General features: G+C 36.6%; 1 protein-coding gene across 5 annotated transcripts in view; it reads right to left on the bottom strand.

Annotated features, from left to right (window-relative positions):
* Positions 1-23,607, bottom strand: part of Focad (focadhesin) — a 299,533-nt gene that overhangs the window by 150,345 nt on the left and 125,581 nt on the right. For all 5 annotated transcript variants that reach the window (XM_071600672.1, XM_027950623.3, XM_071600673.1 and 2 more), the window contains 4 exons: positions 19,196-19,300; positions 18,451-18,552; positions 17,798-17,928; positions 15,351-15,477 (listed from right to left, as the gene is read on the bottom strand). In XM_071600672.1, coding sequence (XP_071456773.1) covers positions 15,351-15,477; positions 17,798-17,928; positions 18,451-18,552; positions 19,196-19,300 — 465 coding nt within the window. The remainder of the gene's footprint in view (positions 1-15,350; positions 15,478-17,797; positions 17,929-18,450; positions 18,553-19,195; positions 19,301-23,607) is intronic.

Here is a 23,607-nt window from a genome sequence, read left to right as displayed (position 1 = left end):
CAAACATAACCAATACCCATAAAGTTTCCTCACGTTCCTTTCTAGTCTACCCACTACCCTCACTCCAGGTCAACCACCACTGATTTCCATTCCCATACATTAGTTAACCTATTCTTGAATTTCATTTTTTAAAAATGCATCATACAGTATAGAAAGACTCTTTTTATGCCTGACTCCTTTCGTGTTAGTGCAAGTACCAGTGATCTGTTCCTTTTACTTCAGAATGGTATTCCATGACACAAATACATAATTTACTTATTCATTTACTAGCAGGTAGACAGTGGCATTATTTTCAAATATGCTGCCATTAATAAACCGAAAATGAGGCCCTGAGTTCAATCCCTAGCACCACAGAGGGAAAAAAAAAAAAAGATATTACATGTTAGTCCTATATAAGTCCTTTTGTTTGGTGTAAATATCTAGAAGTAGAATTGCTGGATCATAAGGTAGATATTTTGGTTTGGATATGAGGTGTCCCCCCAAAGTGCCTATTAATGCAGGAATATTCAGAGGTAAAAATGATCAGATTATGAGAGCTCCAAGCTAATCAGTCCATTTTAGTTTGAATGAACTGGCTCAGGGTTATTGTTCCTGAGGCTCTTTTGTGTCTCTCTCTCCCTCCTGCCCACACTCTCTCCCTCCTTCCTTGCTGCCATGAGGGAAGCAACTTTTCTCTGCCATGCCCTTTCACCATGATGTGCTGCCTCACCTTAGGCCCAGAGCAATGGCCTCAGTCATCTATGGCTGAAACCTCGGAAATCGTGAGCCCTCAATAAACCTTCCCACTTCTAAGTTGCTCTTGTCAGGTATTTGGTCACAGTGATACAAATCTAACTAAAACAGTAAATTTATATTCATCTTTCCATAAAAAATTGCCAAGTACTTTTCTGCAGAAGTTGCCAAAAGTATGAGATATCCAATTACTTCTTCTCTTTTCCAATTGTGGTATAGGAGCATCCATTTCTAAATAACCAAGGATGATGTGAACACTTTTCACAGGTTTACTGACTATCATGTAATATCTTTTTTATTTTTTTTTCTGTGGTACTAGGGATTGAACCCAGGGCCTCATACATGCTTGACCACCGAGCCATATCCCCAGCCCATATAACATGTTTTATCAAGAGCAGTTCAAGAAGATGAAGAGAAATTTGTTACAACATCAAATTGAGATCACGTATGAAGTTGCATATAATACGGAAATAAGGGACACCCTGACAAGAACTACCTGAGTCAAGTAAATTATGTAAATATAGAAACCAAGGAAAATGCAAAAAAATTAGAGTACACACAGATCTAAAGGAAATGCTAATGGTTCTTTGCATCAAGTGATGACTACAGTATGGAAAATCAGGTGAGTTTTATCAAGAAAGGGCAGATATCCTCTCTATAGATTTTTAAATTAATATTGAATTTTTTAAAACATTAATTCTATAATAATAAAAAATAGGCCACATTTTTAAATATTTATTTCTAGTTTAAGATGGACACAATCTCTTTATTTTATTTTTATGTGGTGCTAACAATCAAACCCAGTGCCTCATGCATGATAGGTGAGCACTCTACCACTGAGCCACAACCCCAACTCCCATAATTTTTCAAACTCGGATTTGCATAAGTTAGTGGCATTTATCTAAGGACAAACTTCCTTATTATGACAAACATGAAATACTTTAAAGGACTATTATAGTTTGCTGGTCCAAGAGGGTACCTATTAAGAAAAGGGCTGGCAATCTACCATAGAAAGTAAGAAGCAAACAAATGGCCAAGAAAACTCTTCTTTCCTGGCAACTCTCCTATATGACAGAATATAGATAATTGCATTCCTTTCTTATATGACTATCCACTACATCTACATTTTTGTTTTAAGTAAAAAAAACGTAGGTAACAGATAATTATTCTTCCATGGTAATGCCTGCCTAAGGATATCTGTGCTATTTGGGGAAAACAAATAAAAAAGATATGTTAGTAGAAATAAAAAACTATATAGCTGCTTTAGAAAGTACTCTGGCAGTTGCTCAAACACTTAAAAGTGTTATCACAGGATCCAGCAATTACACTTTTGGATATATACCCAAGAAAAAAATATATCCACACAAAAGCTTGTACATAAATGTTCAGAGCACTGTTATTTCCAATAGCAAGAAAAAGAAAGCAACAAATATCCATCAACTGATGAATGGATAAATAAAATTTGATGCACCTATACAATGCACTCTACTCAGCCATAAAAAGGAACAAAGTACTAATATATGGTACAACAATCCCTAGAATCCCCACACACAGGAAGGAAGGAAGGAAGGAAGGAAGGAAGGGAGGGAGGGAGGGAGAGAAGGAGAGAGAGAGAGAAAGAAAGAAAGAAGGAAGGAAGGAAGGGAGGGAGGGAGGGAGAGAAGGAGAGAGAGAGAGAAAGAAAGAAAGAAGGAAGGAAGGAAGGAAGGAAGGAAGGAAGGAAGAAAGAAAGGAAGAAAGAAAGAAAGAGAAAAAATGTGGCATGTGAACAGAGTAGCAAAAACAACATAATATGTGTGTTTCATCTATCTTTCATATAGTTGGATAAACTCTCTGAATATAAAAGGCCCCCAAATCAAGCTCATGCTTTTTCAGTATCCCTTACTTAAGTGTCTGGACAAAATTGTTTCACTAATCATTCCTGTAAGATGAAATGCAGCTTCACTAAGCAGGAACTAAAAGCAATGAATAAAAGAATATTGAAAGGATCTGAAGAGACTTTTGTCCCAAATGATAAAACAAGTGGCCAATAAAAATAAGAAAAGATATTCAATATCATTCATCATCAGGGAAACACAAATATAAATCACATGAAATACCATTTCCTACTTGCTAGGATGGGCATTATTTTCAAAACAAAGTTAAGCTACAGAGCCAAGCTAGGTGCCCTGCAACAAATGAATGGATAAATAAAATGTGGTGTGTGCGTGTGTATATATATATACACATACACATATATACATACATACAATACAGTATTACTCAGCCATTAAGAAGAGTGACTTTATAACATTTTCAAGTAAATGGATGGATCCGAGACTATCATGCTAAGTAAAATAAGCCAATCCCCAAACACCAAAGGTTGAATGTTTTCCAATATGTGAAAGCTAACTAACAATAAATGTGGGGAGTAAAAGAATAGAAGTTCTATTCTATTAGACAAAGGGGGTTGAAAGGAAGGAAAGAGGGATAGGAAAAGGAAAGATAGGGAATGAATTTGACATAATTTTTTTATGTACATAAATGAATATACCACAATGAATCCCACTATCATGTACATCTACAAAAAGAGTGCTAATTAGAATAAGATATATTTCATGCTTGTACACTATATCATAATGGACTCTGCTGTCATATGTAACTAAAAAGAACCAATAAATTAAAAAAAAATAAGAGATAACCACAGTATTAACGAGGATGTGAAGAAATTAGAACCATCATACAACATTGCTGGTGCCAATGTAAAACGGCAGTCACTTTGGAAATGTCTGGCAGTTCCTTCAATGGTTAAAACAGAATTACTGCATGACCTTACAATTCCACTCACAGTGCTAGAACTCCAAAAATGAAAACATATGTCTACACAAAAACTTGTACAAATGTTCACAACAGCATTATTCATAATGGCCAAAAAATGGAAACAGATCCAAATGTCCACCAATTGATGAATCGATAATCTATATGGCTATGCCACAATTCACTTATCACTTAAATATAAAAGAGAAATGAAGTATGGACACCTGCTACAACCTAGATAAATTTTGAATACATAACATGTGAAAGAAGCTGGTCACAAAAGACAACATACCATAAATTCTGTTTCCATTTATATGAAATGTCCAGCATAGGTGAACTTGTTAAGAGAGAAGGTAAAATGCCTAAGGCTAGGGGGAATGTGGAATGTGGAGAATAGGGTGAGAACTACAGGGTATGGTGTGGGGTTTTTTTTTGGGGGGGGGGGGGGCGGGAGGAAGGATGTTCTAATATTTGTTGAGGAGATAGCTGCAAAACTCTGTAAATACATTCAAAACATTGAATGATACACAGTAAATTGATATGTTGCATAAATGTGGATTATATCTCAATAAAACTTGTTTCTAAAAACTTGAGAATATTGTTTTTTAAAACAATTACTCTGTATAAAGTCATAAAGTAAGAAAATTAGATGCCAGATGGAAAAGAATGCAAGAATATTATTTTCCTTTGAAAATGACAAACCCTTGGATTCAAGATAAATAAAATTACTTTCTTTCAATGCTCATATTTTTCCAGGGAAGGAAACCTGGGAGTAACAAAAGAGCATGAGACTCAGTCTTTTTCGTGGTGCTGGGGATTGAACCCAGGATCTTGTACATGCGGAGCAAGCACTCTACCAACTGAGCTATATATCCCCAGTCCGAGACTCAGAGTCCTAGGTCCACTTTTGTGAGCCGAGCCACATGACCTTGGGAAAGTTAGCTAAATCACCAGAGTCTCTGTTTCCTCTCTATAAAATGAAATCTTACAATCCCACATGATGGCCAAGTTCATACTAGATACCTAGGAAATAATAGCTATGGTTTTTTGAAAAGTAGTTCCCTAAAAAAGAAATGTATAAAGTCCAATTCAACATGTCAATAATGTGTAAAAAAAAAAAAGAATAAATTTTTTTTCTAATTCCAAACTGCCAAATTACATCCTTGTCTTGATGGTAGGACAGGACTCCTAGAGGCTTCTATTTTTTGTTTAGCAAAGAAGAACTAGAGAAACTCTACTGGAAACTAAATCTTTGCGCTGACAGAGCTGGTATTTGAGTAGACTCCATCCTTTCCAATCCCTCTCATTCGTCTCCATGCAAATGAGTTAGCAGCAGTAACTGTAAGCTTAATCAGGCTCTCTCAATGATAAATAAACTTCATATTATGACTTCAAAACAGATGTTCATTGTCAACCTTAAAGGGAAAAAGTGCTACTTCTTACACAAAGGTAAAGTTCAGAAAATCCCTGAAAAATTTGATTCTTAATGGCTTTCTAACCGAGATATTCTCAAAGCTGGGCTTATCCTGATTATTCTTATTCTTGCTGATTTGCTTTATTTTGTTGTTTAAGGCTATCTTTCTCTGGTCTTAATCATATTTGATAGTCAAAGATCTGGAAAGTAATGGATACACAAATCACTACCAAATGCTGCTGGGAAATGAATTTTTAACTATGCTGAATATTTTCATTCTTGAAACTGGAGGCTGTGGCAAGGCTTCACACATGACATCAATTAGGAGGCAGAGCTCCCAGAATGCACACTGACTCCACAGGACAGCAAGCTAGCCAGAAAGCAAAAGATTAGCCCAAAAGTAATGAGCACAGTCCAACCAGAACTGCTGAATTCTGTAGATTTTAAACTTTAACATGCAGCACAGACTATCAAGGAGCAGCTTCACAAATAATGGAAGCACACAAACAGAGCCTGGGAAGCCTTAAATAAAACCGAGAGATACAGTACTACCATCAAGATGTTTTATTCTATATAAAGTCAGAAAGTCAAGATGGAAAGGGAAAGCAATTTTTTCTACTTATTTAGATGAACATAAAGCTATTCATGACCAGACATTTAAAAAGAACATTTTTATTACCAAAACTAATAGAAACGCAGTTTCTACAAATACCACAACTCAGGACATTTGTCATTTGTATAAAGAAAGCACAGTATATATGACTTATTCATGTCTAATAAGCATCAATAATATAGTTTACTTTCTAGAAAAGAAACAGATGAAAAATAAAGGGTAAGGAAGCAATTTTTTAAAGTAAAATGAAGCAATTTTTTACTTTAAAAATTATTTATTACTTATTACTTTATTACTTATTACTTTATTAATAAGTAATAAAGCAATACTGCTGGAATTACTTTATTACTTATTAATGCCCATCTTGTTTTAAAAAGGACTTAAGGAGGCTGAGGTTGTGGCTCTTTTGGTAGAGCGCTTACCTAGCATGTGCGAGGTACTGGGTTCGATTCTCAGCACCTCATAGAAATAAATAAAATAAAGGTCCATTGACAACTAAAAAATATTTTTAAAAAAAAAAGAACTTAACTGCTTCTCGGTCCGGGTCCTGCTGAGTACTGTGGAGGTAAATACCAACCGAGCCTTCGTGGGCAGTGGCAACAGGACTGAGACGGGGCCTGTGAGGGCCGGTCAGGACTCACCCGTTGCTTTGGTCACCCGGCAAAGGGAACGAAATGCTGCCATTAGCATAGGATACCAACATGGCAGAGATCTGATGTCATCAGAAAGCGGCGGAGGAGAGAACTTCATCAATACCAGCGGCGACAGAAACAGTTGGTCTCCTGGTAGGGAGGGTGAGTCACAGACACCCAAGTCTCTCTCGCTTTGTCATCAAGCCAGAGGGGAGGAGCGGGGCCGCCGCCTGCGACCGGAGCAGGCCCAGCGGCTCGCTGGCATGGAGGTCGCGTGACCCCAATTGGAGAGGGGGCGGAGCGGAGCCGCCACGCGCGCCCGCAAGGTGGGCAGACCTGCGACCAACCTGCAGATCAGGCCCAGCGGTCCGCGGGCGTGGTAGGAGGGGCAGGGCAGAGCCGCAGCCCACGCCTGCAAGGTAAGCAGACCTGCGACAGACCGGCGGATCAGGCCCAGCGAACTGCCAGCGTGGTACACACGTCACCCCAACTGGAGTAGGGACAGAGCAGAGCCTTCGCCCGCGCCCGGATCAGGCCCAGCGGCCCGCCTGTGTGGTGGTCACGTGACCCCAATTGGAGTGGGGGCGGAGCGGAACCGCCACCCGTGCCCGCAGGGTGGGCAGACCTGCGACCAACCTGCAGATCAGGCCCAGCGGTCCGCGGGCGTGGTAGGAGGGGCAGGGCAGAGCTGCTGCCCTCGCCTGCAAGGTAGGCAGACCTGTGACAGACCAGCGGATCAGGCCCAGCGGCATGCCGGCATGGTACACACGTCACCCCAATTGGAGTAGGGGCAGAGCAGAGCCGCCACACGCGCCAGGAACAGGCCCAGCGACCTGCCAGCGTGGTAGTCACGACACCCCAATTGGAGTAGGGGCAGAGCAGAGCTGCCACCTGTGCCTGAAAGGTGGGCAGACCTGCGACCGACCAGCGGGACAGGCCCAGTGGCCTGCTGGTGCGACAGACACGTCACCCCATTTGGAGTAGGAGCAGAGCAGAGCCTTCGCCCGCACCCGGAACAGGCCCAGCAGACCACGGGTGTGGTAGACAAGTCACACCAATTGGAGGGGAGGCAGAGCAGAGCCGCCGCCCGCGACTGTAGGGTAGGCAGACATGCGACCGACCGGCGGATCAGGCCCGGTGGCCTGCTGGCGTGATACACACGTCACCCCAATTGGAGTAGGGGCAGAGCAGAGCCGCCGCCCGCGCCCGGAACAGGGCCAGTGACCTGCCGGCGTGGTAGTCACGACACGCCAATTGGAGTAAGGGCAGAGCAGAGCCGCCTCCGGCGCCCGGAATAAGCTCAGCGACCCGCCGGCGTGGTAGACACGTCACCCCAATTGGAGTAAGGGCAGAGCAGAGCCACCGCCCGCGCCGGCAAGGTAGGCAGACCTGCGACCGACCAACAGAACAGGCCCAGGGGTCCGCGGGCGTGGTAGACACCTCACACCAATTGGAGGAGAGGCAGAGCAGAGCCGCCGCCCGCGCCTGCAAGGTAGGCAGACCGACGCCCGACCCTGCAAGGGAGATTTTTCAACTATACAAGAGCAATATAAATATATAGGGGGAAAAATTTTTCAAAAACACAACAGTTTCACCAAGCAGAAAGAAACGCAAGCAGTATGAAAAGACAAGGAAAGAAAGGACCACAAGCAATGCAGGTCAACACAACTTTAGAAGAGGTAACAGCTGCAGCAGATGGAATATCAGATAAAGAATTCAGGATATACATGCTTCAGATGATCTGGAGTATCAAGGAAGACATTAGACAGCAAAATCAGACAATGAAAGATCACTTCGACAAGGAATTACACAAACAAATCCAGGAAGCAAAGGATCAACTATACAGGGAGATAGAGGTTATAAAAAACAAACAAACAGAAATCCTAGAAATGCAGAAAGCAATAAACCAACTTAAAAACTCAATTGAGAATACTACCAGCAGAGTAGAACACTTAGAAGATAGAACATCAGACAATGAAGACAAAGTATTTCAACTTGAAAAGAACATAGACAGCTCAGCAAGACTGTGAAGAAACCATGAGCAGAACATCCAAGAAATATGGGATAACATAAAGAGACCAAACTTAAGAGTCATTGGGATATAGGAAGGTATAGAGGTCCAAACCAAAGGAATGAGCAATCTATTCAATGAAATAATACGAGAAAACTTCCCAGAATTGAAGAATGAGACAGAATCCCAAATCCTAGAAGCCTACAGGACGCCGAATGTGCAAAATCATAAGAGATCCACACCTAGACACATTATAATGAAGATGCCCAACATACAGAATAAGGAGAGAATTTTAAAAGCTACAAGAGAAAGGAAGCAGATCACATTTAGGGGTAAGCCAATCAGGATAACAGCTGATCTTTCAACACAGACTCTGAAAGCTAGAAGATCCTGGAATAACATATTTCAAACACTGAAAGAAAATGGGTTCCAACCAAGAATTGTGTATCCAGCAAAATTAAGCTTCAGGATGGAAGATGAAATTAAAACCTTCCACGACAAACAAAAGTTAAAAGAATTTGCAGCTAGAAAACCATCCCTTCAAAACATCCTCGGCAAAACATTATAGGAAGAGGAAATGGAAAATAAGAATGAAAACCAACAGTGGGAGGTAGGACAGTAAAGGGGGGGAAAATAATCAAAGAGGAAAACAAACCATGTTTAGTAACATAAATAAACAAATATGGCTGGAAGAACAACCCATATCTCAATAATAACCCTAAATGTTAATGGCTTAAACTTACCAATTAAGAGACACAGGCTAGTAGAATGGATCACAAAACAAGACCCAACAATATGCTGCCTACAGGAGACGCATTTGATAGGAAAAGACATACATGGAATTAAGGTGAAAGGTTGGGAAAAATCATATCACTCATATGGACTTCGGAAACAAGCAGGAGTGTCCATACTCATATCAAATGAAATAGATTTCAAGCCAAAGTTAATCAAAAGGGATAAAGAGGGACACTACATACTGCTCAAGGGAACCATACACCAACAAGACATAACAATCATAAATATATATGCCCCAAACAATGGTGCAGCTATGTTCATCAAACAAACTCTTCTCAAGTTCAAGAGTCTAATAGACCACCATACAATAATCATGGGAGACTTCAACACACCTCTCTCGCCACTGGACAGATCTTCCAAACAAAAGTTGAATAAGGAAACTATAGAACTCAATAACACAATTAATAACCTAGACTTAATTGACATATATAGAATATACCACCCAACATCAAGCAGTTACACGTTTTTCTCAGCAGCACATGGATCCTTCTCAAAAATAGATCATATGTCACAGGACAACTCTTAGACAATATAAAGGAATAGAGATAATACCATGCATCTTATCTGATCATAATGGAATGAAACTGAAAATCAACGATAAAAGAAGAAAGGAAAAAGCATACATCACTTGGAGAATGAACAATAGGTTACTGAATGATCAATGGGTTATAGAAGACATCAAGAAGGAAATTAAAAAATTTTTAGAGATAAATGAAAACACAGACACAACATATCAGAATCTATGGGACACATTGAAAGCAGTTCTAAGAGGAAAATTCATTGCTTGGAGTTCATTCCTTAAAAAAAGAAAAAACCAACAAATAAATGATCTCATACTTCATCTCAAAATCCTAGAAAAAGAAGAGCAAAACAACAGCAAAAGAAGTAGAAGGCAAGAAATAATTAAAATCAGAGCTGAAATTAATGAAATCGAAACAAAAGAAACAATTGAAAAAATTGACAAAACTAAAAGTTGGTTCTTTGAAAAAATAAACAAAATCGACAGACCCTTAGCCATGCTAGCGAAGAGAAGAAGAGAGAGAACTCAAATTACTAGTATACGGGATGAAAAAGGCAATATCACAACAGACACTTCAGAAATACAGAAGATAATCAAAAATTATTTTGAATCCTTATACTCCAATAAATTAGAAGATAGTGAAGGCATCGATAAATTTCTTAAGTCATATGATCTGCCCAGATTGAGTCAGGAGGATATACACAACCTAAACAGACCAATATCAACTGAGGAAATAGAAGAAACCATCAAAAGACTACCAACTAAGAAAAGCCCAGGACAGGATGGGTATACAGCAGAGTTTTACAAAACCTTTAAAGAGGAACTATTACCAATACTTTTCAAGCTACTTCAGGAAATAGAAAAAGAGGGAGAACTTCCAAATTCATTCTACGAGGCCAACATCACCCTGATACCTAAACCAGACAAAGACACTTCAAAGAAAGAAAACTACAGACCAATATCTCTAATGAACCTAGATGCAAAAATCCTCAATAAAATTCTGGCGAATCGGATACAAAAACATATCAAAAAAAATTGTGCACCATGATCAAGTAGGATTCATCCCTGGGATGCAAGGCTGGTTCAATATACGGAAATCAATAAATTTTATTCACCACATCAATAGACTTAAAAACAAGAACCATATGATCATCTCGATAGATGCGGAAAAAGCATTCGACAAAGTACAGCATCCCTTTATGTTCAAAACTCTAGAAAAACTAGGGATAACAGGAACATACCTCAATATTGTAAAAGCAATCTATGCTAAGCCTCAGGCTAGCATCATTCTGAATGGAGAAAAATTGAAGGCATTCCCTCTAAAATCTGGAACAAGACAGGGATGCCCTCTCTCACCACTTCTGTTCAACATAGTTCTCGAAACACTGGCCAGAGCAATTAGACAGACGAAAGAAATTAAAGGCATAAAAATTGGAAAAGAAGAACTTAAATTATCACTATTTGCAGGTGACATGATTCTATACCTAGCAGACCCAAAAGGGTCTACAAAGAAACTATTAGAGCTAATAAATGAATTCAGCAAAGTGGCAGGATATAAAATCAACATGCATAAATCCAAGGCATTCCTGTATATCAGCGACAAATCCTCTGAAATGGAAATGAGGACAACCACTCCATTCACAATATCCTCAAAAAAAAAAAATAAAATACTTGGGAATCAACCTAACAAAAGAGGTGAAAGACTTATACAATGAAAACTACAGAACCCTAAAGAGAGAAATAGAAGAAGATATTAGAAGATGGAAAAATATACCCTGTTCATGGATAGGCAGAACTAACATCATCAAAATGGTGATATTACCAAAAGTTCTCTATAGGTTTAATGCAATGCCAATCAAAATCCCAACGGCATTTCTTGTAGAAATAGAGAAAGCAATCATGAAATTCATATGGAAAAATGAAAGACCCAGAATAGCAAAAACAATGCTAAGCAGGAAGTGTGAATCAGGCGGTACAGCGATACCAGACTTCAAACTATACTACAGAGCAAAAGTAACAAAAACAGCATGGTACTGGTACCAAAACAGGCGGGTGGACCAATGGTACAGAATAGAGGACACAGAAACCAATCCACAAAACTACAACTATCTTATATTTGATAAAGGGGCTAAAAGCATGCAATGGCGGAAGGATAGCATCTTCAACAAATGGTGCTGGGAAAACAGGAAATCCATATGCAACAAAATGAAACTGAATCCCTTTCTCTCGCCATGCACAAAAGTGAATTCAAAATGGATCAAGGAGCTTCATATCAAGTCAGAGACACGCCGTCTGATAGAAGAAAAAGTTGGCTACGATCTACATACTGTGGGGTCGGGCTCCAAATTCCTCAATAGGACACCCATAGCACAAAAGTTAATAACTAGAATCAATAAATGGGACTTACTCAAACTAAAAAGTTTTTTCTCAGCAAAAGAAACAATAAGAGAGGTAAATAGGGAGCCTACATCCTGGGAACAAATCTTTACTCCTCACACTTCAGATAGAGCCCTAATATCCAGAGTATACAAAGAACTCAAAAAATTAGACAATAAGATAACAAACAACCCAATCAACAAATGGGCCAAGGACCTGAACAGACACTTCTCAGAGGAGGACATACAATCAATCAACAAGTACATGAAAAAATGCTCACCATCTCTAGCAGTCAGAGAAATGCAAATCAAAACCACCCTAAGATACCATCTCACTCCAGTAAGATTGTCAGCCATTATGAAGTCAAACAACAACAAGTGCTGGCGAGGATGTGGGGAAAAGGGTACACTTGTACATTGCTGGTGGGACTGCAAATTGGTATGGCCAATGTGGAAAGCAGTATGGAGATTTCTTGGAAAGCTGGGAATGGAGCCACCATTTGACCCAGCTATTCCTCTTCTTGGTCTATTCCCTAGGGACCTAAAAAGAGCATGCTACAGGGACACTGCTACATCGATGTTCATAGCAGCACAATTCACAATAGCAAGACTGTGGAACCAACCTAGATGCCCTTCAATAGATGAATGGATAAAAAAAAAATGTGGCATTTATACACAATGGAGTATTACTCTGCATTAAAAAATGACAAAATCATAGAATTTGCAGGGAAATGGATGGCATTAGAGCAGATTATGCTAAGTGACGCTAGCCAATCCCTAAAAAAGCAAATGCCAAATGTCTTCTTTGATATAAGGAGAGTAACTAAGAACAGAGTAGGGACGAAGAGCATGAGAAGAAGATTAACATCAAACAGGGATGAGAGGTGGGAGGGAAAGGGAGAGAGAAGGGAAATTGCATGGAAATGGAAGGAGACCCTCAGGGTTATACAAAAGTACATACAAGAGGAAGTGAGGGGAAAGGGAAAAATAATACAAGGGGGAGAAATGAATGACAGTAGAGCGGGTAGAGAGAGAAGAGGGGAGGGGAGGGGAGGGGGGATAGTAGAGGATAGGAAAGGCAGCAGAACACAACAGACACTAGTATGGCAATAAGTAAATCAATGGATGTGTAACTGATGTGATTCTGCAATCTGTATATGGGGTAAAAATGGGAGTTCATAACCCACTTGAATCAAAGTGTCAAATATGATATATCAAGAACTATGTAATGTTTTGAACAACCGACAATAAAAAATTAAGCAATAAAAAGTAATAGAGGAGAAACAAAAAAGAACTTAAGGAAACTAGCAGCTATGGTTAGATAGACAACCTATGGAATTCTAATTTAATTTGTAATATATTAGTCAAGTTTCTTAAAAGTGAATTTTGATAAAAAAGATATGGGATTTGGATTTTGTAGTATTAGTGGAAGGCATAATGGGAAAGGAAACCTTTAATTAAATGCATGAAGGACTGTTGAGGCATCCAAATAAGATATAGACTTTATTAAATATCTAAATATGATGCCTCAATTCTTCTAGAGTACAAAAGAATGTGAGAATAAGGTAGCACTGTATAATAATGGACTCAAAAACTAACTTTTTGGGTAATGGTTTAGATTGGGAGACTGGAGTAGGGACAAAGTACTCAATAATCCCAAAAGTCTCCATGAAGTACAAAATGAATGAAGGTAGGATGCCATTTGGAAGAAAAAGTTAAATTGATCACATCATACATTTATTTCAAGGAAAAAATTAAAAAGTTATTTAGACCCTCCTTGAGGGCATTAATTTTATCCAAGTAAGTACTAATTCATACCAGGAGAAAATTCAACATTTAGAGAACACGTATATGGGTAGATATTATGCTAGGTCTTTTCTGTATAATGTGATTTCATCTTCATTTGAAGAAACAAAATCTCAGAGAAGATAAGCAAAATAGTCAATGGACACACAGCTAACAACTGGTTATCAGATAAAATTCCACAAGTGTCTAAAACAATGATGCTTTCTACCACACCAGGCAATATTTTTCATTTCGGGAGTACTAACCACCATTAACAATGATGCCTTACAAAAACTGAACAAGAAAAGTCAGTGCCAAACTCAGGGCATCTTTTATGAGTTAGAAAGCATTGATATAAATCTTACAGTAACAGCAGGAAACAATGGAATTGTAGAAACAGTAAGACTGAATTACTATTTATTAGGGGGAAAAAGTTAATTTCAGAAATGAGTTGATGCCTATTTGGAAAAAATAAGAAAAGGAAATACTTCAAAATAATAAAAGTGGTCAATTTTTGGAAAGAGAAGCATAGAATTCTGTTTCTGCTCAAAACCTATTGAAAAATAAGGTCTAGCTTTATTAGCATAAATAAATCTTGAATAGTAATATAATTATTAAATGATATTCCCAAATCCCTAAAGTGATTGAAGCAATAAAAGACAGAAGTCCTTGGATATATGTAGTAATCCCCTCCTGTAACCATCTTCCACCATAAAGTTCTAACAACTTTTCTAACTACTGGGCACATAATCTGAAAGCACTGTCACTACCACACACCAGTCTCTCAATAGGAATGATGTTCACCATCTGATGAAATAAGTGTCCACACAAAAGTTTATTCTCTTACCAAGATCCTGAACAAATATCTAACTTCTTTCTCAAATCTTTTTCCTCAACTGTAAATGGTGTTAATTCCTATGTTGCAGAATTGTTGGGGATCATAACAGAAAAGTGTTTAGCACAAGAACATGAGCATATAAACACTCAATATAGTTATTGCTTATATTATTATGAATCTTTCATTATAACCCACAATTAGCCATAACCTTACAAGAATTCCACGTATCCTCATTCATTAAAAGCAACAATATGTACATTCACCATTTCAAAAGCTTTGGCTAAGGCAATGAATGGTCTTTGATGCAATTATCATATTTCTTCAAGACAATAAATATTCTCTGCTATGTTGTAATTCCAGGAATAGTCTAAAGCTCAGAAAATAGCTTATGAGTTCAGTTCTAATGTTTACCGCCCCCCAACAAACTAATCACTGGGAAACAAAGATTCCTTCGTCAATCTTCAAATCAATAATAATTTTTGATGGCTATAGACTATGCCAATTTCCTCACCTCACCTGAATCTAAGATGCTCTAGTCACAAAATTAAGTAATTTATTCAAGAATTCTATAAACATAAGTGTCTTTTCTATTTTAATAAAAATAAATAAGAACAAAAACCAAAAGTTTTCTTTGGTGGCTAGAGAATGTCTACATGACCAGATGGTTTAAGAGTCTTCTCTATAATTTTAAAGGTCCTGCTTTATTCTTCCAAACAAAAATCTCTTGAGAATTAATATTCAGGCTTTTATTATCTGAATCTAATCTTACATCCTGGTAGCTAGCATGGCTTTTAGATTATTTTCTTCAGAGCTACCCAAAACAACTCAAAAGCACCTACTTCAGCTTGGCAGAGTGCATGAAGACCTTGTAACACCAAGGCTGCTGGAGTAGCTTGATCAGGCTTGGTGCACTCATTCAGCACCTGAGAAATAGCTGCCAACATGTCTGCACCATGTTGATAGGGCCTGCAAGAAATGACAATTTAAAAACAAAATTAGAGCTTACTATTCCCAGTTTTTGTTTTTGTTTTTTATAATACTATGATTAAACCCAGAGCCTTGTACATCGAGCTACATCCTGGCCTTTTTCTTTTCTTTAGTTTTGAGACAGGTTCTTGCCAAGGTGACCAGGCTAGCCTTGAACTGTGGTCTTCTTGCCTCCACCTCCCCAAGTGGCTGGGATTACAGGCATCTACCACCACACCCATCTCCATTCCCAGACCTTTTGAGCAAAAAGCATCACATCTTTTCTTTCCCCAGATGCCTACTATATGTTAACCCTCAAATAATAACATCATGTTTTTATTCAAATATTTATACCATGTTGATTTCTATTGACAATGCTCATTTTTTTTTAAATAAAAATTTATTCAAAAAACACCTTTTAACAAGTTTTATTCTCCTAAATCAGAAATCCTATATGGTGTGAATTGAGAAAAACTCAAGTCTATAATAATGATAAAAAAAAAATACTGACTTATCTTATTGAGACTATTAGTAAAGACAGAACTATTTCAGCCTGGTATCTGCTCTGAGACCAGGCACTATGAAAACAGAGATTTGATCAGGAGATGATTTATGGTAGTAGAAATACTAACGTGATAACACCACAGTGCTGAGGATGATAAAAACACAGATACAGATTACAAGTGACTGAGTGCCTGTCTCCCACCAGGCACTTCCAGACCACCTCACTCATCCTTCTCCCCTTCCTCCTACCTGTTCCACATTTACAGTGCTGTGCCCAGAACATCTTTAACTGCAGAGTTACACAGGTCTATTCTCAGAATTCCTGCTTATCCTTCAATGATATATTTTTTTCCTAATTAACAAACTGTCAATTGAGGAAATGGCCTGACAGGATTCCATTCGTTCACTGCCCCACAAATGGAAATGATTTTCTAAAGCTGAAAAATTCCAACATATCTTAAGGTAGTATCTGAACGGAACACTGAATAAGTTATCTATTGTCTCTGAACTGTTTTGCTAGCCAATCTCTCCTGAACCTCAGCCTTAAGTATGTAAAATCAGAATGTCTGCTATTAACCTCTCTCAAATCTGAAATTTTTTCCATGCCAACACCTCAATACAATGCAGACTTCCAGGTGTGTTGGGCTACATATTTGTAATATATATATTTATATTTTATAATTTGGACCGAGGTGATTTTTTTTTTGTGTGTGTGTGTGTGTGTGTGTGTGTGTGTCTGTTGCAGAAAGGCAGAAGCCTAGAAAAGAAGCAGAATTACTAGGGCTTAGATTCCAGTAATTCTGACCAGGATTTTACTTGAAACAGGAATTATCCATGTAATCAAAAATCTGAGCCAAATGTCCACCAAATTTCAGGAAGCACCATTCACACCTCGGTCACTGACAGTAAGCAAGAGGCTTCCAGAATGCTACTAGGCAGAGGCGTAATAACACACAAAACTGCAAGACTAAAGGTGAATTCAGATACACTCTATTTCCTCTGCAAATATTTTTACCTTACCCCATGCAAGAAAAAAAAAAAAAAAAGGAAAGTTAGAGCTTTGCTCTTGCATTTCAGTCTTACCTCCTCTAACCTATTTAGTAATCTCTAATCTAGAACAGTCAGCTCTCTATCTTCACCTATGGGTTAAATTTTGGATAGAAATTCAACATTATTTATGTCCTTGTTATAAAGTCCTAATAATTCCATACAGTGAGTCACACAGAAGATCTTCACTATAAAAATGCTTTTTTAAAGTTTTTTTTTAATATTTTTTTTAGCTGTCAAAGGACCTTTACTTTATTTACATGCAGTGTTGAGAATCGAACCCCAGGGCCTCACATATGCTAGGCAAGCGCTCTACCACTGCACACAACACCAGCCCTCTTCCCTATAAAAACACTTGTAAGATCAGATATAACATAGGCACAATATAAAAAAAGAACAGCTTAGGACTGTAATCCACAGCTTTGTTTTCAGGAACTTATATACAGAAAAATAGAAAGCATAACATCATTTGTTTTACTGTAATATTAAATTGTTATCCAGAAAAGTATAAAATTTCCCATAAGTTTGATACAAGACTAGACCTGAAAGGGAAAGACATACTTGCTTCTCAAAGTTAATGTCCAATAGTACTAAATATTACAATCAAAAAACATGCGTTGAAAAACTCTTTATTCTTTCATATAATAAAATTTTTTAAAAAGTAAATATTTATATATGTATACATGTATATACATACATATATATATATATATATACATACATACATATATATATATCAAAATATATCCAAGAATTAAGCACATTTTACCTTTGCTTGCATATATCTCTGATTGATGCTGCTTTTGCAATCAGTTTCTCCCACTGCAGTTCCTTGCCCACAGAAAGAGAAGGCACATCAGACAGGGCCATGAAGCGTTGTAGCTCAGGATACACACGGTCCTAATAAGGCAGTTTCACAAAAAAAGGTAATTTCCCAACATGAGTTGAATAATCATTATCTCCTTTTATGCAACAATGTTTACCTCCAAATCTTACATTTGCATTGGAAATTATAATGCATTTCTTCTAATCAGCAGAGAAGAATGCTGTTGTGATTACTGAAGATTTTCGTACAGACCCATGTACTGTATCATTTCATAAAAAAAGAAGAAAGTGGCTATGTCTCATCCTAATTACAAAGGCTCTAATCACTTACAACCGTATTTCCATTACTTTCTCACACAAATGGAAAGATAAATTTCAGAAATAAGGAAAAAAGATTATTTTATATTCTCAACTACTCTGAGAGCCAATCACAACTGACTATATTATAGATCAAATACATCACAATAAATCAAAATTACTCAGTGCAATCATTGATGCCACTCACACCACTACATCAAAGCACTGGCACACATAATGACATTTTTCTTCACTGAAAGGAACATGTTAATACTCATACAAGTGTACTTCTGAGCTTACCTGTTTTTCCCACAAAGATGTCAACAGGCGCAAAGTGACACCTCTTAGTTGTGGGGTAGTTCCAAGAAGTTGGATTACTCGCAGAATCTGTCCTACACACACCTAGGAAAATATTAAAGAAACGCTGGATTCATAAATGTAAATGTAGACAGCCTTAAGGTTGACAAAAGCACTTTAAATTCCTTGCTATTAAGTGAAGACTGAAATGGAAGCTTGCTGAAATATTACTCATCTTCTTAGAGGATGGGAAATAACTTTGGTAAGGGCTAGCTAGCAATCCTGGGGGAACAGAATCTTAGAAAAAACAGGACCTCAGAGGATCTCAGAGAAAGTCAATGTGAAAATTTGGATATGAAGTGACTTAGAAGAATTAATTCTTGGGGGTAGGTAGGGAAGAATAGAAGTACTTTGGATTAAACAAAGAAGAATGAAAGGAAGGGATAGGGAATGGGAATAGGAAAGATAGCAGAATGAATCAGACATTATTATCCTATATGATTACATGACCAATGTACAACCTGAAGAATGGAAAGTTATATTCCATATATGTCAAAATACATTCTACTATAATGTATAACTAATTACAACAAATTTACAAATTTTTTAAATGATTAATTCTTAAACATGGACCAATAAGGGAAATAGTTATTGGGGCTTACAATTTCATAATACCAAATTGAATTCAATGTACTATTTAGGCCTCATTTTCTTTTTTTCTCCCAAGTAAACTGATTAATATACTAACCTTGTGAACACCAAGCATAGGTAAAGTATACAATATATCATTATATAATATAGGTTCCAGTGGTCTTCCCAATTTGAACATCAAGACTGGAATCAGATTTGGTACCTAAGATGAATGTAAATATATATTAACTACAACTTATTCTAAAAGCAAGCAATCAATTTATAAAGCAATGTTTACCTCTTTTTTTCTTGAAAGGAATATGACAATGAATAAATCAGAAAACAAAAATGTCAGTTAGCTATTTGTTATTAATGGCAATACCAACAGCATTCCACTTTTTATAATTAGCTTCCAAAGTATTTTTCTTAAACAACTATAACATTAACTCAGAATACATAAATTAATATATATTCTACCCCAAAGAAATCTGTAGTTCTAACAAAAAGTCAAATTTCAGCTGTATTAAAAACAACAAAATAAGTCCTATAATAATGAAATATTCAATGGGTTCCTCCAATGCAAAATAATTAAAATTGGTATATTATAAGGGGATTAAGAATTAATGGATTAAAATTTCTATAGGTTCCTATTTCAATCTTTACATGTAACAAAATGAGAAAAGCAATTTATTCATGGATCACACAATGTAAAATTGTTAAGATGAAAATATTTCCCAAATTCATTTACAAATTGAATGCAACTCCTATCAAAATCCCAGCTGACTTCCTTGCAAAAATTAAGACATTGGTCTTAAAATTCGTATGTAAAAGCAAGAGACACTAAATAGACAAAACAATCTCGAGTAGGAAGAACAAAATTTGAGGACTCAAATTCAAATCTGGAATTGGGAAGTTTGAGAAACCCCAAATTTACTACAAAGCTACAATAATCAAAACAGTACGATACAAACACAAGAATAAAAATACAACTCAATGGAATAGAATACAGGATCCAGAAATGAATGCTTACATTTGTAATTAGTTTGTTTTCAATAAATATGACAAGAAAAAATGTCAGGGGAAAAGAAAGGTCTCTTTATAAAATAGTGCTGAATTCCACCAACTGGATAGCTACATGCGAAAGAATAAAACTGGACCCCTTTCTCACATCACATGTAAAAAATTAACTTAAAATGGATTTTAGACCTAAATATAAGAGCTAAAACTAAAACATGTCTAGATAAACTTGTAGATTAATGTAAATAACAGTATTAATCAGTGTTCCAAAAGTGGAAATTACATAAATGGTCAACAACTGACGAACTGAAAAATAAAGTGTAGGATAACTAAACAAAGGAATATTGTGCAGCCATAAAGAGAAATGAAGTACTGATACATGCTACAACATGAATGAACCTTAAAAACATTAGGCTAAATGTGAAAAGTCAATCATAAGACATGTGTTACAGGATCTCAATTATATGAAAGATATGCCCAGAATAGGCAAATCTACAGAGAGAGAAATTACACTAGTAGTTGCCCAGGACTTTTTGGGAGGGGTGGGGCCAGGAAAAGGGTTAGGAAATAGGAAATAGTGAATAACTTAAAATGCCTATAAAGTTTCTTTCGAAGGTGATAAAAATGTGCTCAAATTGACTATAGTGAGATTTGTACAACTCTGCAAATACACTAAAAGCTATTGAACAGTATACTTTGAATGACTGGCCTGAATATAATATTATATATTACTTTTAAAAATTCAATTCAAAATCATTTGCTGATTCTCTACTTTGAGTGAGCACAAAGGGAGTGCCAAAGTAAAAAATGATCTTCCACGTACTGCATTTCAAAGGTGAGTTGTCCAGTATTTGTTAATTTCCACTATCTGTTCTAATCTTAGAAAGCTTGTTCCTTCTAAGGTTAGAAGACATCTACTTTAATTCAATTTCAAGAAGGAAAAATATCTTTTTAACCCCACCAACAAAAAAGTGACGGTTAAACATTAATTCATTAGTGATCCTGATTGTGCTTGACCATGGCAGCTCGTGGAGCAACACATGCAAGGACTGCAGCCTCTCCTTACACAGCCAGAATTTATGGTGTTTTTAACAGAACAGAAATTCTATCACTCTCTCACCTTGGGCAAATGAAGGGAGACAAATTTTTGAATTGGCTTCTTATTTCCCATTTTAATTAAAAACAAAAGGTTATCTTAGATTGCCTTGCACTCATCTCAAATGAAAGATACCCTTGTGGGAAGATTTCTACCAAGACACTCTGACAGATTCTTAGTTCTGGGAAAGGTAATCAGCACATTTAGTGGCATCTTATAAAATAGTGTATTTTGTCATGTGGCTTTTAAACAAATGTTTTAATTATATTGTCAAGAAAGAAATAAAGCACTGTATTTATGCCTAAGAGTACGGGTTTGTTTTGTTTTTTCTAAAGAGCCCTGGCCCTACTAGAAGTTATGTGTTTTTTTCTCTGGCCACCTCAGAAATAAAGAAACAGAGTAGGAAATAGTCTTAGACTTATTAAAGTTTTGAAAGATGGTAGCCCAAATTAAAAGTCCAGTTAAATGGAAAGAATAAAACATTTGTCATTTTACTTGGAGGAAAAAAAAAACAGATAGAGTTGTATATCTGTGGAAAATATCTTTTTTGCATAATGATAAGTATGGGTTGATATGTTCATAATAAATAACGTGTAAATATATTTATTTACTTGAGATGTCAATACCAGCTCTTGAGCCTTATACTATTTCAGAGGCAGGAAGAAAAGAAAAAGAAAGAAAATAATACTCAGGCTTTTCCTTAAATTTAAAATAAGCTGGTAAGGACCTGTAATTAACTGTCTTAAGACCTGGATTCAAAATCTACATGCTTTCTCTTTTCACATTCAGAGTTCAAGTCTTTGATAAACAAATTGATTTAGAATCATGGGATTATTACAGGAGTCCCCATAAGACTATCTCAGTAGATGTCTCAGCAGATATCTTGCAATCCAGAAAGGAGTGGGACGATATAATTAAAGCAATGGAGGTGGGGTGGGGGAGGACCAATACTACTATATCTGGCAAAACCATCCTTTAAAAATAGAGAAATAAAGATATTCCCAGATAAATCAAAGCACAGAGATTTCACCACCACAAGATCCGCCTTACAAGAAATGTTTTTTTTTAAAAAAAAGTCCTTCAAGTTGAAATAAAAGGACATTAGATAGAATACAAAAGCATAGGACAGCATAAAATTTTCTGGCAAAGGTAAATATGTAAAAAATACAAAAATCCTATAATGTGGTAACATGGTGCATAAGTCACTTTTAATTCTGAAATATGAGTTAAGACAAAAGTATAAATAACTAGAAATCTTAAACTACGGAAATGGACATACAATATAAAAGAAGTAATTTGTGACAGCAGAAAGCAAAAAGTAAAAGAACAGAGTTTATGTATGTAATTGAGGTTTATATATGTAAATTGTCAATCAGCTTAGAATAGTGTTACAGCTATATATGTTTCATGTAAGTCTCACGGTAACCACAAAGGAAATAATTATGAGATACACAAAAGAAAATGAATATGGAATCAAACACAAAACCTATACAATGAAATACAAAAGAAGACAGCAAGAGAAAAAAAGAGCTAACAAGATACCAGACAAAAAGCAGTTAACAAAATGGCAATTTTAAACCCTTCCCTACTGATTTTTTTAAGTAAACGAATTAAATTCTCAATGAAATGACAAACAGTGGCTGAATAAATGAAGAAAACAAGAATCAAGTATAAACAATCTATAAGACTCATTTTAGATAAAACGTAGTATGAAAGTTAAAAGGGTATTCAAAACAAATGGTAACAGAGAACACAGTAAGCATACTTAAAATAATAGACATTAAGTGAAAATTGTCACAAGAGACAAAGAAGGACATTATATAATGACAAAAGGGTTAATTCACAAATATATGTTTTATTTATATATATATATAAAATATGAAGCTAATATCATAGAACTTAAATATAAAAAAGCAAACATTTGACAGCAACACAATAATAGTAGAAGGGGGAAATAGAAACAACATAATGATAGTTGAAGACTTCCATAACCCACTTTCAGTAAGGAAATAGAGGATTTGAACACCACTACAGACCTATTGGTCCTAACAAATATACACACAGCATCCTACCCAATAATAGCAGAAGGTATGTTTCTCTCAATCACACATGGAACAGTCAACAAGAAAGATCCTACAATAGGTCACAAAACAAATCAACAAATTTAAGAGTTCGAAATCATGCCAAATGTCCTTTTCAACTACAATAGAATGAAAAACAGAAATCAATAATAGAGGGAAACTAAAAATTTCACAAATATAAGGAAATTAGGCAACACATTCTTGAACAACCAATGGATCAAAGAAGAGCTCAACAGGAAAATTAGAAATACATTCCAACAAATGAAAGCACAACATACCCAAACTTATGGAAAGAACAAAAAGTACTAAGACATCTAGAGCAGTAAATGTCTTAAT

This window comes from Marmota flaviventris, chromosome 13 (assembly GCF_047511675.1).
Source record: "Marmota flaviventris isolate mMarFla1 chromosome 13, mMarFla1.hap1, whole genome shotgun sequence".
In the NCBI taxonomy this organism is placed as follows: domain Eukaryota; kingdom Metazoa; phylum Chordata; class Mammalia; order Rodentia; family Sciuridae; genus Marmota; species Marmota flaviventris.
This window is presented reverse-complemented; position numbering and strand designations above follow the sequence as displayed.